We start from the raw sequence: 17,902 nt of genomic DNA, 5'->3' as shown, positions 1-17,902 counted from the left end.
GAATTTGAAGAAAATGATTTCACTGCAATATTTCCTATGAAAAAAAGGTTCAGGTTTTTAATTGGTAAAATTTAAAGCATCTCTAATGACACCTATGAAATGACATTTCTGAGAAAGAAACTTCTTGATGGTAATGTTCATTTTGTCTTTCCAAGAAACTGATGATGCAACTGATGTAGAAATAGCCAAATTATTAAAAAAGTTATTCCAGAACATAGAAGTCGAGGTAAATTTATTTTTGAAGGGATGGATGAGTATGACATTGAGTAAATACTTTTCACACAGATAATGAAACATAATAACTAAAAATTAATATTTGTTTGTCAAATTTTGTGAATGCAAGTGTTTTTATAGCAAAAAATCTCAAGATTAATGTGCTTATAAAAATTTGTTTGGTCTAGAAATTGTAAAATTTTGTTGCAAATACAGCAATATATTTTTAAAAAATCAAAATAGTGATCGGATTCACTTCGCTAGAAGTCTGATACCATTCCTGTATACAAAATACAATGGTGATCAGATTCACCCCAAATGAGGAGATGAAACCGGTCAACAGTTAACTTAAAATAATAACTGAAATTATAAACTAAAAATAACGTAACACATGAATATATCATTACCAGGGTTGTGAAACTACCATATTGAATTTTTATTCCGATATCACAACAGGAAGGGAAAAAAAAAGCCATTTTTGATCGGATTCACCTAATTTTACATTATTTTGTCTAAATAATTTTGTAATTTGTTTTGATCTTCTGATAACCTCATGACCTCGCTAGATGGTAAACAATGTCATCACCTGATAACAGCGTTCGACAGCTGCTCAGATTATCTCCTAAATCAATGACAGCTCAAGAACATCAAAAGGTCTACTGATTTCTTGATGACTGCCTTATACAACTTACGTTTTTCTAAATGAGTTCCCATCAGTTACTGCCTACTGTGATCATTCTCACAGGAAATCACAAATCCAGTCTCAATGCTGAAATGGTGTTCCATACACGTGAAACTGCTTTTGTGCAAAGGTGTCAATAGGGTCCTGGAAATCTAGGAGTATGAAATCCACCTGAGATGCCCTATCGATGACACTCCTTACTGTATGTGACTAAAGGGCCAATTGTTTCACTAGAAAGATATTTTCTGAATACATGATGGTTATGTGTCAACCCTTTGCTACAGCCAGGTCACTTAAGTCACTAAATAAAGGAAACTCTTGTAGTCCAATCTGTATACCAGTTAGGTTCACTTCAGAATGTGCTGACAAAATAGCTCAGTTTCTAGCAGTTCTGTTCACAGCTTACTTCAAAAAAATGCTGTCTAAAAAGAAACCACTGTTCTCACTTACATTTTATTTTATTTTTTAAGAACTTTTTAGACAGCACTTTTGTGTCTTTCCGGGATTGGAATGACTTCTTACCCTCTCCCTTAAAACCCACATCCTTTCGTCTTTCCCTCTCCTTCCCTCTTTCCTGATAAAGCAACCTTGGGTTGCGAAAGCTTGAAATTTGCGTGTGTGTTTGTGTGTTTTTTATTGTCTCTATCAACATACCAACGCTTTCGTTTGGTAAGTTACAGCATCTTTGTTTATATAATAGAGGGAAACATTCCACATGGGAAAAATGTATCTAAAAACGAAGATGATGTAACTTACCAAACGAAACAGTTGGTATGTTGATAGAGAGACAAACAAACACAAACACAAAATTCAAGCTTTCGCAACCCACGGTTGCTTCATCAGTAAAAAGGGAAGGAGAGGGAAAGACGAAAGGATGTGGGTTTTAAGGGAGATCGTAAGGAGTCATTCCAATCCCGGGAGCGGAAAGACTTACTTTAGGGGGAAAAAAGGACAGGTATACACTCGCTCGCACACACACACACACACACACACACACACACACACACACACACACACACACATCCATCCGCACATATACAGACACAAGCAAACATTACTTCATTCTGTACATGGTCACATTGTTTTGGAAATTGTATGAATCCAACAGGAGTCAATGATATCAATAAATTTTCCCAATCTCGCAGGTGCATATGCAGGTTTCAAAAAATAGCATATCCTAAATTCTGAAGCCATTTTAAGCAGCTCAGAGTAGCTCTGTATAAAAAACAAGTTTCGTGATTACAATAATGCCAAACAAGACATGTTGTCCCTTTTTATATGAGTCTTACGAATGCCTAAAGACATTGCCAATTTGCAGTTGACAGCCCAAAAGCAACAGGTAACAGCTGATGTTACTGTAGAAACAAAAACGTTTTTCACACCCTGTTCAGTTTGAAGTTTCAATTGATCCAATACAGAATTCTGAAAGCACTAAATAATACACATGTAACAGCATGCTTACCAATATGTTCCAAAATGCTTCATAAAAAAAAGGGATTTTTTGCGGGACTCATACCTCAGGTTGTATTGGTGACAGAAAGGTGGTGTCAACTGGTTTGGATAACCCTTGGGCTAGGGAGGGACTATCTGTATGCCTAACAGAAGGATCTTGTTATGAAGGAATGGTCCAATCCAACATCCGAAACCCAATCTGAATTTTTTTTATACAGGAAGAATATATTGAAAGAAATGCCAGTTCAAAATTTTAGCTGCCAAAGCACACTACACATATTTTTAAAAAAATGTTAAAATTCCTCATTTTTGCTGCACAAAGAACCGCTTATGACAGTGGTTTGTATAGCACTCCCTGACTGATGCGCAAATCAGTGAACACACAAATGCAGCCATGACAAGACAATGTGGCGCCACTTACTCAAAGTCCAAAGAGCACACACATTAATTTTAAGCACTTAAAATGTCTCAAATCATTAATGTTTTGAATAACTTACAGTTCATGTCCAGTTAAGCTGTTGCAGATGTAACTGCTATACAAGTGGTTAGCAGAGGAAAGAAAATCATGGCAGTATATGATGACATATTACAGATGACTTCCATCACTCAGCACTTTAATGTGTTGACATGAAATATTTTATAGCAATTTCTGTAGTACAGGTCTTATGATAATTTTTGAATAAGGTATATTGTACTAACAATGAAACAGTTCCGTGATTATTTCCGGTAGTCATCACAAAAATACAAATTACCTTTTGGATCATGAAAACAAACTTTTCTTTACACCTTGAGCACATGAGAAAAGAAAAATCAATGCATTTAGGTATGCCACAGTAATTACTAGTTTTACTTAGACAGATGCCACAGTAATTACTAGTTTTACTTAGACAGATGGAATAAGAAATGGCCATGGGCATTGTTCTGCATATTGTGCTGCATACCAGGCATTCTTGATTAAATTTGTAAAACCTGATGACACAAACAGATAATTCACACGGAGCAGACAATGCAGACTGAATTTTAACAATACTATTTGACAAATAAATCTGAAATGACAAAGAGCTATCAGAAATTATTATGTCCGACAATTTTCTAATAATTCTTTACAGCGTCGAAAAATTTCTTTTCTATAGGCTGAAAAACTTTTCATACTTCCTAAAGACAGATGAGATGTTATGTCCAAGTCAAGAGTCCAACAAAAGCAATGAATTATTTACTGCAAGTGGTATGGAGAAGTTTCAGATGTAATATTGAAAATTACTCTCTTCCATTTTTCCAGATTTTGCTTCATCAATTACTAGAACCCCATCTTTTTTTAAATTTTTGGTCTTAATTTGCCTTTAAGTTCCTGAAGCCAGGTATAATGATGTGAGAAGATAATCCACTGCTACTTATTCACTGGCATTGTTGTATACGGCTGCAAAAGTGACTTTGTCTTTCTTTTGCTTGAAATATGGTTTGCACATAGTTCTTGCATAAAACCTGGATGACTGGCTTTATACACAGCATTTTAGGGGATAACAAGACACTTCATCTTGACGTCAACTATGAATTTCTCTACAGTATTACAAAACAGAACTGGCTTTGTATACTGTTTAACTTAAAATGTTTTCTCCATCCTTCGTTAAACAAAAATTTGTAGACTTTTCTTTGACACAAGAAGTTATTACCAACAAGTTGTCTTTAGAGCAAGGAGGATACTGTGTTTACATTCTGGTCTTTGATCAGCACAACAATCATTGTTCGAAGCACAATTCACAGAATCGTCAGTTATTTTGTTTCTTCTTCTGTTTCCATTAATTTTTCACGAAATGTCGATACCATTCAAATGAACAAACAAAAAATTAACTAATAAGTAATAGGTCTTCAAGAGAAGTAGATTATTTCAACTGCATACCATGTCCTTCATATTTCATCTTTGCAATGTTGAAAACAACTGGATTTTACATTACTGTGAATGTCTGGAAACTGCTCAAAGACAAATGCCATTATCTAGCATATATGAAGAAAACACAAAGAAAATTAATTCAGCCATATCTCCACAGTAACACACAACCAAAAAGGCAAATGCTAATTGATTTGGATGTTAAATGAGTTGCAAATTCAAGTGAACAGTAACTGTGAACAATTGTGTCAGGGAAACTGTCAAGGGAAACTGAAATTCACTTTACAAACCATGATCACATTGTGCTGTGTTTACCATTATGCCATCAATCAAGGCTTTGCACCTGCCATCTTGTGCATGAGATGTCTGCCACAGTTATGGCAGGGGTGCACATTCCTCCAGCCACCTGGCGAAACAAGAGTTTGACGGTTTTCAACTTCTTCTTCTTTAATATTGCAGTGAGTCTTAGCAGACAAAACTTTGATATTGTGTTTCTTTCAGTGTATTCTTCCTGTAATAAAAATTTCACCACAGGTTTTGATGCATCTAATTGGACAGTTCCTTTGTTACTGTCACTATCTTACAGTACAGGGTCAAAGTATGAATACAACACACTCCCTCCAGCTTAAGCAAATGGAATAAGTCAGTTGATTCTTTTTGTATTTGATGTGGTTTATGTTGGACCTTATTGGGTTTATGGAGGCACTGTTAGTTCATGAGTTGTTCCTCAGAAAACCTGAGAAAAGTGTTTTTTTATTATTTTTTCATACCAAAAATAGGTAATAGATTCCAAGACAGGTATGCATAGGAAATGGCTAAAATTTTTGTGACGAATTCCTAAGATCCTGATCTTGACCAGTCTTAAAAATTTTCTTAATACCTTTATCTGTTTCCGAGGTACAGAACTTAAAAGCTACCCTACTTGTAAACATAAAATAATCATTATGGTTCTGGGAACCCCGTAGTACTGAAGCACATGCAAAATTTTTTTTATGCGTAAGATCTGGTCTGGGGGCAAAATTAGTATTGCGTTATTTTAAGTTCCATATAAGTAAACTATCAAAATTTTACTGACCAGGGTGTAAAATTAGTATTGCATTATTTTAAGTTCCATATAAGTAAACTATCAAAATTTTACTGAAAAAAAAAACACTTCTTTTCATGTATATAATAGAGGGAAACATTCCACGTGGGAAAAATATATCTAAAAACAAAGATGATGTGACTTACCAAACGAAAGCGCTGGCAGGTCGATACACACACAAACATACACACAAAATTCAAGCTTTCGCAACCAACGGTTGCTTCATCAGGAAAAAGGGACGGAGAGGGAAAGACGAAAGGATGTGGGTTTTAAGGGAGAGGGTAAGGAGTCATTCCAATCCCGGGAGCGGAAAGAATTACCTTAGGGGGAAAAAAGGACAGGTATACACTCGCGCACACACACCCATATCCAACCACACGTACACAGACACAAGCAGACTGACATGCCCTGTTGCAGGGAAAAGGGGGGAACCAGTGGAAAAATGCTTGTATTGGATCACAAAAAATGTGAATATGTTCCTATTTATTTAAAAGACTCTGACTGAAAAGTGGGGTACAAGTTGCTTCATCCTACATTCCTTAGCACCTTTCAAAATTTTCCCAATAATTTTGACATGGAAACATATTCATACTTTTTTATGCTTTGAGAGACAGTGGCAGTGGGAAGGAGATGGAAAAGCAATAAATAGGGGAAGATAATAGACAGTGGTTGGTATAAAAAGAGCAAATGAGACAATGGCAGAGAAAAAGACGGTCACAGTGGCAGGGGAACATAGTTAACAATGACAGAACAGTGCTACGGAAAGAGTGAAGGAGACTGCCAGTGAAAGAGCAACAAAGAGGAGGCAAAATTGATGTGACTGAGAGGCAGTGATAACGAGAGACAGAGTCTATGACAATGACAGTGAGAAAAGGAGAGATACTGACACTGAGAGTAGACAGAAGCAGTGGGAAGGAATAAATAAGATAGCAGCAATAAGAGAGAGCAAGAGGGAGACGGTGACAGTGAGAGGAGGTTGTAGTTGTATGACAGAACAAAGGAGACTACGGCTGTGACACAGGAGGCAGTTACAGCTAGACACAAAGAGATAATGACAATGAGTTGGCCTGAATGTGTGAATGAGAATGGGCAGATCGGATTGGATGGGTGTGAACAATTTAGAGTGATGGACTAATGCCGTGAGAGAGTTATAATTAGGGGAGCTCATGGGAGTTAGAGGTGAGTTGCATGTTAAAAACATGCATGAATTAGTTTGCTTAAAAATTTTTTGGGAATATTTTTAAAGATGCTGAGGACGGTAGAATGAGGCAGCTGGTACCCCACTTTTCAGTCACAGTCTTTTAAATAAACAGGAGCATATTCACATTTTTGTGTGGCAATAGGAGCATTTTCCTGCTAGTATTGGTGATGGCTGTAATGTATATGATGAAGACTACCAAGTATTTTAAGATTACTTTTCTGAAGTAACACCAAGTAGTGACGAATCAAGTGATGACAAACTGGAACCTCAGCGTGGGGAGATGGTTAACGTCTCCAATATTTCTCTACTGCAAGACATTCCTAAGTTTGATGAAGCCTTAGGCAATAATGAGAATATTACAGATAATGTTATTATTGAAACAGAATGAAATGGTAATAACAAGCAAATAGTAGAAGACAATGACAGTATAGAAGACTTTGGCCTGTTCATAACTGATATGACTGCATTGATTTAAATGACTCTTTTGATGCTGACAAAGACCATGACTTCATTTCAGAATTTTTAAAAATGGGCTGCAGATGCAGTGAAGAATGTTGCAATAACTTTTCAGTTGGTGACTATTTAGAAAAGTGCTGCGAATGTGATGATACTGATCACTAAAAAAACAACATCAACACATTAGGTCACATAATTGTTGGCCAAATGCAGTGTGTAACTTCATATTCTTCTTTGCAGCTCATAAACATAAAAGTCAGACTGAGAGGAAACACCCATGAACTAAATACTTAGTAAAAGGTTGGCATGTTCGTGAAAATGCTTACATGTTTGCCCACAGTATTAAAACTAAAAGGTTGAAATGCCTAACAAACCCTGAATCGATTGAGGAACATGACAGAAAACCTAAATTGTGATGGCCAGACATGGGTTTGAACGACCATCTTCCTGAGTGCGAGTCCACGTGCTAACCACTGTGCCATCTCACTTGGTCACAGTAACGCAAAGAAACTTTTTCAGAGTGTGACTTCTTTTTCTGATTCAGGGTGTGTTATAAAATTTTTACACAATTACACAGAATAAATGCCTTACGCTTACCATGAAGAAATAGCACTGAGTAGTATAATGCCAATTGAAAATTTCTACCTTCAAGTGATAGTAGGTCAAAATTTTTGAATCTTACATGGCTTCCTTTACAAATGATATGCCTCTAAAACCTACATCAAGTAGGGTGTTTTCTAATATTTGGAAGGATATCTGCTCAGAAATAGTTGTCAGATCTTCGTGCATATTTCCAGAGGCATTTCAGCAGTCTGGTCCCTTCAATCCCACAAACAATCCAACCAGAGGCATTTCACATCTGCAATGGCTTTAGTGCCTGAAGATGATAAAATGGAAACTACAGAAAAAAATGAGATTCTATCTACAACTTGTTGCAAAGAAAAGGGAGTTTCATAAGCGAACTATTAAAAAGACTAAGAAAAATTATGAAGATGGTGAATAAACTTGTGTACAACACTACAGTTTTGACGTGGCCCAACAGGCTTACATATCCAGGAACCCTTTACAGTCTGGGCCTATTTATTTATTGGTCCCACTGAGAACTGGAATATGCACGAATATGTGAGAGACTGTAAATAGACAATCTATTGCCAGTAAATGTACCAATGACAAAGGGATACAACATTGTTGTTAGAACTTTCTACAATTATTTGGCGAGCTACAGTCATGGAGAAGATGCAATGTTTATTCATGTTAACAAATGTGTAGGGCAGAACAAGAACAACATCTTATTAAGATGTCTCACTTGGAGAATCTGTAATAGAAAAAAACAAGAGAATTGCTTTTCTCATTCAGACCAGTAGGCAACTTGAAATATGCATGTGACTGTGCATTCGGACTTTTAAAGAAACAATTTAGCATCAATTATGTGTCATCCATACAATAATTTGCTGATCGCATTGAGAAATCTACACCTGCAACACATGTTAGCTTTGCTGATGCTGTTGGAAATAAAAAAAGGTAAGTTATGAGTTTTCTGACTGGTAGGATGCAGTCCACCACTAGTATCTCTCAAGTGTTAACTTTTCATCTGAGAGTAGCAAATGTAACCTACACCCCAATTATTTGCTGGACTTATTCCAATCTCTGTCTGCCTCTTAACAGTTTTTACCCTCGACATACCCCTTAATACCATGAAATTTATTCTCCAATGTCTTAAAAGATGTCCTGTCTTCCTGTCCCTTCTTCTTGTCATTGTTTTCATGTATTCCTTTCCTCACCAATTCTGTGAAGAACATTCTCATATCTTACCTTATCAGTCCAACTAATTTTCAACATTTATCTGTAGCACCACATCTCAAAGGCTTCGGTTCTCTTCTGTTCCAGTTTCCCCACAGTCCACATTTACCTATGGTACTAGCAGACTTCTCTGGGCCAGAAATGCCCTTTTTGTCAGTGCTAGTCTCCTTTTTATGTCCTCCTTGCTTTGTCCATCATATGTTATTTTGCTGCAAACGTAGCACAATTCCTTAACTTCGTATACTTTATGGTCCCAAATTCTGCTTTTCTCATTTCTGCTACTTCTAATTACTTTCATCTTTCTTCAGTTTACTTTCATTACACATGAGTGACTAAATTTCTTGAAGAATAGTAATGCTAATGAAATATCTCACATAACTAAATATAACCACTCTGAGTTCAATTTTAGCTACAAAGGTAGTGTACATAGCAAAATAGACACTGATGGAAATGAATTTGCATACTGCATATTTCATCATTGGGTTTCCTGGTGCAGTAATGCAGTGATGACATGGCAACAAAGGATTATCTTTTAAAAACATTAGGCAAAGAGGAATAAAACGACACTCCGAGTCCCGAAGTAGAACCAGAACCTCAAGTCAACAATAGTGAGGATGCTGAGAAAGAACTTGACCAAATAATGCTGTTGGTAAATGATCTTGAACCACTTCAGGCATAAGACTTTTACTAGTAGAAAACCAAATAGTTAGGCCACTACAACGTATGAAATTCCAGCAATCTATTTCGAAGGTTCTGTGAACTCAAATTTTTGGTGGTTCTGAGCCCATTAATGGCTCCAAAATTGAAATTTGGTGCAAAAGATGCCATAACATTGATTTTTTTCGATTTGGAGCCAATTTATTTAGTTTCAAATTTATGTACGCTGTAATGTTAAGTTAAGAAACTGTACAAAGAACATTTCAAATACATATACAGAATTTGTTTCTTACGTATGTAACTTTAAAATGCATTATCTCTAAACACCTCTTATCCACCACAATTAATCAACTTGTTATAACTCACTCAAAAAAAAAAATATATATATATATCTAACAAAGATGCTGTAACTTACCAAATGAGAAAGCGTTGGTCTCTTGATAGACACAATAAAAAAACACACACACAAATTTCCAACTTTCGCAACCCAAGGTTGCTTCATCAGGAAAGAGGGAAGGAGAGGAAAAGACGAAAGGATGTGGGTTTTAAGGGAGAGGGTAAGGAGTGATTCCAATACCGGGAGTGGAAAGACTTACCTTAGGGCGATAAAAGTACAAGTACACACACACACACACACACACACACACACACACACACACACACATACAGACACAGAGGCAAAGATGTTGTTGAAAGACAGGTGAGGTACGAGGGGCGGCAACTTGAAATTAGCGGAGGTTGAGGCCTAGTGGATAACGGGAAGAGAGGATATATTGAAGGGCGAGTTCCCATCTCTGGAGTTCTGATAGGTTGGTGTCAGTGGGAAGTATCCAGATGACCCGGACGGTGTAACACTGTACCAAGATGTGCTGGCCGTGCACCAAGGCATGTTTAGCCACAGGGTGATCCTCATTACCAACAAACACTGTCTGCCTGTGCCCGTTCATGCGAATGGACAGTTTGTTGCTGGTCATTCCCACATAGAACGCTTCACAGTGCAGGCATGTCAGTTGGTAAATCTCGTGGGTGCTTTCACACGTGGCTCTGCCTTTGATCGTGTACACCTTCCGGGTTACAGGACTGGAGTAGGTAGTGGTGGGAGGGTGCTTGGGACAGGTTTTGCACCGGGAGGCGGTTACACGGGTAGGAGCCAGAGGGTAGGGAAGGTGGTTTGGGGATTTCATAGGGATGAACCAAGAGGTTACGAAGGTTAGGTGGACGGTGGAAAGACACTCTTGGTGGAGTGGGGAGGATTACATGAAGGATGGATCTCATTTCAGGGCAGGGTTTGAAGAAGTTGTATCCCTGCTGGAAAGCCACATTCAGAGTGTGATCCAGTCCCGGGAAGTATCCTGTCACAAGTGGGGCACTTTTGGGGTTCTTCTGTGGGAGGTTCTGGGTTTCAGGGGATGAGGAAGTGACTCTAGCTATTTGTTACTGTACCAGGTTGAGAGGGTAATTGCGGGATGCGAAAGCTGTTTTCAGGTTATTGGTGTAATGGTTCAGGGATTCAGGACGGGAGCAGATTCGTTTGCCACGAAGACCTAAGCTGTAGGGAAGGGACCGTTTGAAATTGAATGGGTGGCAGCTGTCATAATGGAGGTAGTGTTGCTTGTTCGTGTGTTTGATGTGGACGGATGTGTGAAGCTGGGCATTGGACAGAAGGAGGTCAACTTCGAGGAAAGTGGCATGGGATTTGGAGTAGGACCAGGTGGATCTGATGGAACGAAAGGAGTTGAGGTTGGAGAGGAAATTTTGGAGTTCTTCTTCACTGTTAGTCCAGATCATGAAGATGTCATCAATAAATCTGTACCAAACTTTGGGTAACCAAGAAGGCTTGCTCTAAGCGACCCGTGAATAGGTTGGCGTACGGGGGGGCCATCCTGGTAGCCATGGCTGTTCCCTTTAATTGTTGGTATGTCTGGCCTTCAAAAGTGAAGAAGTTGTGGGTTAGTATGAAGCTGGCTAAGGTAATGAGGAAAGAGATTTTAGGTAGGGTGGCAGGTAGTCGGCGTGGAATGAAGTGCTCCATCGCAGCAAGGCCCTGGACGTGTGGGATATTTGTGTATAAGGAAGTGGCATCAATGGTTACAAGAATGGTTTCCGGGGGTAACAGATTGGGTAAGGATTCTAGGCGTTTGAGAAAGTGGTTGGTGTCTTTGATGAAGGGTGGGAGACTGCATGTAATGGGTTGAAGGTGTTGATCTACGCAGGCAGAGATACGTTCTGTGGGGGTTTGGTAACCAGCTACAATGGGGCGGCCGGGATGTTTGGGTTTGTGAATTTTAGGAAGTAAGTAGAAGGTAGGGGTGCAGCGTGTCTGTGGGGTCAGGAGGTTGATGGAGTCAAGGGAAAGGTTTTGTAAGGGGCCTAGGATTCTGAGGATTCCTTGAAGCTCCGCCTGGACATCAGGAATGGGATTATCTTGGCAAACTTTGTATGCAGTGTTGTCTGAAAGCTGACACAGTCCCTCAGCTACATACTCCCGATGATCAAGTACCACAGTCGTGGAACCCTTGTCAGCTGGAAGAATGATGATGGATAGGTCAGCCTTCAGATCACAGATAGCCTTGGCTTCAGCTGTGGTGATGTTGGGAGTAGGATTAAGGTTTTTCAAGAAAGATTGAGAGGCAAGGCTTGAAGTGAAAAATTCCTGAAAGGTTTGGAGAGGGTGATTTTGAGGAAGAGGAGGTGGGTCCCGCTGTGACGGAGTACGCAACTGTTCCACGCAGGGTTCAATTTGGATAGTGTCTTGGGGAGTTGGATCATTAGGAGTAGGATTAGGATTATTTTTCTTCTTGGCAAAGTGATATTTCCAGCAGAGAGTACAAGTGTAGGACAGTAAATCTTTCACAAGGACTGTTTGGTTGAATCTGGGAGTAGGGCTGAAGGTGAGGCCTTTGGATAGGGCTGAGGTTTCGGATTGGGAGAGAGGTTTGGAGGAAAGGTTAACTACTCAATTAGGGTGTTGTGGTTCCAGATTGTGTTGATTAGAATTTTGAGGTTTTGGGGGGAGTGGAGCTGGAAGTGGGAGATTGAGTAGATGGGAGAGACTGGGTCTGTGTGCAATGTCCACATCAAACCCACTAACAAGCAACGGTACCTCGATTATGACAACTGCCACCCATTCCATATCAAATGGTCCCTTCCCTACAGCTTAGATCTTCGTGGCAAACGAATCTGCTCCAGTCCTGAATCCCTGAAGCATTACACCAATAACCTGAAAACACCTTTCGCATCCCGCAACTACCCTCCCGACCTGGTACAGAAGCAAATAGCTATGGCCACTTCCTCATCCCCTAAAACCCAGAACCTCCCACAGAAGAACCCCAAAAATGCCCCACTTGTGACAGGACACTTTCCGGGACTGAATCACACTCTGCATGTGGCTCTCCAGCAGGGATACGACTTCCTCAAATCCTACCCTGAAATGAGATCCATCCTTCATGAAATCCTCCCCACTCCACCAAGAGTGTCTTTCTGCCGTCCACCTAACCTTCGTAACCTCTTGGTTCATCCCTATGAAATCCCCAAACCACCTTCCCTACCCTCTGGCTCCTACCATTGTAACAGCCCCCAATGTAAAACCTGTCCCATGCACCCTCCCGCCACCACCTACTCCAGTCCTGTAACCCAGAAGGTGTACGCGATCAAAGGCAGAGCCACGTGAGAAAGCACCCACAAGATTTACCAACTGACATGCCTGCACTGTGAAGCGTTCTATGTGGGAATGACCAGCAACAAACAGTCCATTCGCATGAACGGACATAGGCAGTGTTTGTTGATAATGAGGATCACCCTGTGGCTAAAAATACCTTGGGGCACAGCCAGCACATCTTGGCACAGTGTTACACTGTCCGGGTTATCTGGATACTTCCCACTGACACCAACCTATCAGAACTCTGGAGATGGGAACTTGCCCTTCAATATATTCTCTCTTCCCGTTACCCACCAGGCCTCAACCTCTGCTAATTTCAAGTTGCCACCCCTCGTACCTCACCTGTCATTCAACAGCTTATTTGCCTCTGTACTTCTGCCTCGACTGACATCTCTGCCCAACCTCTTTGCATTTACATATGTCTGCCTGTGCCTGTATATGTGCCGATGGATATGGGTATGTGTGCGAGTGTATACCTGTCCTTTTATGCCCCTAAGGTAAGTCTTTCCGCTCCCGGGATTGGAATCACTCCTTACCCTCTCCCTTAAAACCCACATCCTTTTGTCTTTCCCTCTCCTTCCATCTTTCCTGATGAAGCAACCATGGGTTGCGAAAGCTTGAAATTTTTGTGTGTGTTTGTGTGTTATTTATTGAGTCTATCAACAGACCAATGATTTCTCGTTTGGTAAGTTACAGCATCTTTGTTTTTTTTTATATATTTTTCCCACGTGGAATGTTTCCCTTATTTTATATAGTTCATTTGAAAGGGCACAGCTGATTTCATTTCTCATCCTTGACGCAACCCGAGCTTGTGCTCCATCTCTAATGACCTAGATTTTGGGAGTGTTAAACCCAACCTACTTTCCTTCCTTCCTTTTTTCTTTATGTCACCAGTAGGGCTAGCAACGTGCTTTGCAAATAATTTCAATGGGCCCACTGGGATAGGGTACACAGAAAACAGATCTGGAATCTAGCAGACGTAGTGGCAGGAAACGGTTCACATCCACAAAATGCAAAAGGCTACTTTAAAAGCTGACCAATGAAAACAACTGTACTTAACTGCAAATGGTTTGTAGAAGACCCACTGTAGTTGCTGTATGATGATTAAGACATCAGATAACGTACCATGCAGACTATATTTAGCAAATAGAATCAAATAAGTCTTGACCCAGAATTGAATCCTCGACCTCCTGCATGCTAACAAAAAACACTACCCACTACACCAACTGCACAGCACCACTACTATATGCTGACAGATGTAGTTACCATATATGTGATTACAGCATTGCCAGCCTGCCACCCTCTAACGTTTATTTACTGCCCGAAATATGCGCAGGATGGAATTTTGTGAGAGACATTCTTGTAATGCTAGTATGTGAGGAATAATGCTGTGAAGTCTGTGTGCAGCAGTCTATAACACATCTTGACTCCTTGGTAAAACACAGAGGTTTGGGTCTCTGCTGTATTCATTCTACCCAGGTACAAGCAATCACTGTTTGATGATCATGTATGACACTGTTTGCTACAGTTTGCTCAATGTTTATATACTGTAGTTTGGAACACATATTCACTTGGAACCGTCAGAATAACCCATTTTTTGAATAGCTCAACACATTGGCTTTTTTGTGACTCTTGTTCATTATTCGGATGGCTCATTTTTGCAGTTCGAACACATTTTCAACATTCTGAGCATTCGCACCCTAGAACAGCCTATAGTGCCTGCAGTCGGCTCTATAGTGATTGCAAAACAAAACTGTCACATTTTTTGAGAGTGCTGAAATTCTTTCCATAACATTAAAATAAAGTTACTTTCAGTTCTACTTCCACGTGAAGTGGCTCGATAGTTCTATGTAAGTCACTAAATTCCCAATCAGCTCTTCTTTTTTTTTTTAACAGCCAAATTCAAATGGCTCCAAGCACTATGGGACTTAACATCTGAGGTCATCAGTCCCCTACACTCAGAACTAGTTAAGCCTAACTAACCTCACACACAACCATGCCCGAGGCAGGATTCGAACCTGCGACCTTAGCAGCAGCGTGGTTCCGAACTGAAGCGCCTAGAACCAGTCATCCACAGTAGCCGGCTTTTAAACAGCCAATTTGTTTGTCGTCACTCATTTAGTGTGATAACCTTTTAATTTGAGCATCTAAGCACTAAAAAAAAAAAATGACAGAATGTTGATAAAAATAAACTTGACCTTTTCCAAAAATAGATGCTACATTTTCCCATCCCTATGCATAGCATACAGAACCCAGAATTGGAACTTAATCTGTCCCCTGTGTTGCGCTTCTATGAATCCTTATTGATGTGTGAGCATGTCTGCCTTGGTGTGCCACTCTGTCATCCACAGCATGTCTTTAGATGCAATATGGAGCAGAATTAAACCCCATAATCTGACTAAATGTCAGGAAAAGAGTCAGTTAGTTGCCACATTAGGAAATCTTGATAAATCACAAGTTCTGTGTCACTTACCTGTAGTACCAGCACCTGTGTATGCAATTAGGCATCTACTTGTTGAAAGCTCCCATAACTTTATCAGTGAGTCTTTCCCTGAGGACAGAATATACTGGAAAAAAAAGAAGACACATTTTGTACTTGAGGGCCATTTAACAAGCTACAAAAAAGCTATAATAATTGAATAGAAATACTGTGAATCGTCAGGCACTGAAGTCAGTATGTTCTATCACTAACCACTGTGCTTTCTCTTCCTTCTTTTTCCTTTTTTTAAAGGAAAAAAGCAGAATAATAAACAAAATTGATCAAGTACTTCTTTTAATCAGAAATAAATGAAATGTAAAAGTTTCATAAATGTTAAAGTTCACTGAAAAAGACAAGATCAATCTATCACTATATAATGCCGAACATAAAACCTGGATGTGTAGGCCAACTTAGAACATTTGTAAATGTGAAGAACAGAGTACCTTCCTACATCAAAACTGCAGTCAGAAAAGGATACAAAGCATCTATGTCTGGTGAGTTCAAAATGACCATATGAAAATAACACTGTAAATAAGGAGTAGGAATACCCATGAACAAGAATCACCAGTAAGCTAAAAATATTTATATGGTGCTCAACAGACAGCAATACATAGAAACATATAGAAAAATGAAATTGCTGTCTTTTGGCATCAAGGGCTCCTTTTTCGAACAGATGAGAATGATGGGCAGGAAGAAAATGGGTGGTAAGAATATAAGAAAGGCTACTCAAGATCCAGGGGAAGGAAATGTGGGTGGTCAAAAATAAACACCAAGTTTCCATCTATAAAGTTTAGGGTAACTGCTAACAGAAATGGGGTACTGTGAGTTGTCAATATACACTCTCCATCTATGCATATTTGTGCTTACCGATAATTTTGAGAGTGTCATATCAATATAAATGCCTGGATAGTGGTTTCATACAGGGTGGTATTTGATGTGAGTCACTGCTTCTGAGCGTGACCGCTACAGTCGCAGGTTCGAATCCTGCCTCGGGCATGGATGTGTGTGATGTCCTTAGGTTAGTTAGGTTTAATTAGTTCTAAGTTCTAGGTGACTGATGACCTCAGAAGTTAAGTCGCATAGTGCTCAGAGCCATTTGAACCATTTTCACTGCTTCTGAAAGTTTGTAATTTTACATACTTCTTGAAAAAATTTTCCTTTATCCATCTTAGAAATATTTTCATAAATAAATTTATAGCTTCCATAGGGTAGACAAACTCAGCTCTACATAAAGAGATGTACAAGCAGGAAAAGTGTCAGTTCTGAAAGAAAAACAGGGGATAGAAAACAGAAAGTATTAGCCAGAAGATGCAAAGTTCAGATAAAGTTTCAAAATGATGGTGGTCTGCAACAGATGACACAAGACAGAAAGCAACTCAGACCAGCACTAGAATTAGTTTTCGCTCCATTTTCCCCATCCCTGCATCACAACCTCCTGATACTGCACCTGAACCTCCTGATACTGCACCTGTTGGCAGTCTGGTCCCTGTACACTCTGCCAGACAGTGTTCCTGTCTCCCCTCACCAGTTTTGCTATCCCTTTACCCGGTCCAGACTTCTGCTTCCATTCTACGTGATAGCTGCATTCTGGTCCGAGCTGCCAAAGTTGGAGTTATACGTGCGTGAGGTGTGCTTGCTCATATAAATAAATGGTGTGTGTTTCTCTTTCTTTTTCTGACAAAGGCTGTGGCAAAAGCTCATGTGTAAGTGTCTTTTAATTCTGCCTCTCTGCAACTTAACATGCCATCTTTACAGTGAGTAGTGACCATCTTTTGCTACATTGTTGATATTCCAACCTGGAGTTTCCATTATTTTATTCTGTTAATAATGACGATATTTCTGACATCTTTCTTATCAGCATTCTTTTAAATGACCACTTTATAGAAGCCATAAAACACAGTGAACAATGTCACTGTAATGCCAGTGGTAAGTGAACTCCAGGAGCCCACCTGCAGTACGCATTATAAAAGCCATAAAACACAACGAACAATGTCGCTGCAATGTCAATAGTAAAGCGAACTCCAGCAACCTTCCTGCAGCAGGCATTAAAGATATTCTGGAGCTGATCAACACCTTAAGACATTGCAAGTTTGGATGAAGTCTCTCCATTTTCACTGAAGAAATTCAAATAGAAGTTAGACAAACCACCACTTCACTTAATAAGCAGTATTTAGAAAATATTTTTCCCGGCGAGCTGAAACTAGCTGTAGTCAAAATTTTGTATAAAAGGACGTACAGAACTAGAATCAATTGCCTTATTTTCAACTTTTAGCAGACTGATTGGAAAAGTAATCCTTAAAATTCTCCTCATACACCGTAAAAGTGCTCACACATT

The 17,902-nt window shown here is 39.4% G+C and overlaps 1 protein-coding gene across 1 annotated transcript in view; it reads right to left on the bottom strand.

Moving 5' to 3' along the window:
- The window catches only part of LOC126191382 (cleavage stimulation factor subunit 1), a 169,946-nt gene that overhangs the window by 22,479 nt on the left and 129,565 nt on the right, over positions 1-17,902 (bottom strand). Inside the window, exon 8 of the mRNA XM_049932234.1 lies at positions 15,562-15,655. Coding sequence (XP_049788191.1) covers positions 15,562-15,655 — 94 coding nt within the window. The remainder of the gene's footprint in view (positions 1-15,561; positions 15,656-17,902) is intronic.

Source organism: Schistocerca cancellata, chromosome 6 (assembly GCF_023864275.1).
Source record: "Schistocerca cancellata isolate TAMUIC-IGC-003103 chromosome 6, iqSchCanc2.1, whole genome shotgun sequence".
In the NCBI taxonomy this organism is placed as follows: domain Eukaryota; kingdom Metazoa; phylum Arthropoda; class Insecta; order Orthoptera; family Acrididae; genus Schistocerca; species Schistocerca cancellata.
Note: the sequence above shows the minus strand (reverse complement) of the source record. Positions and strands in the feature narration are given on the sequence as shown.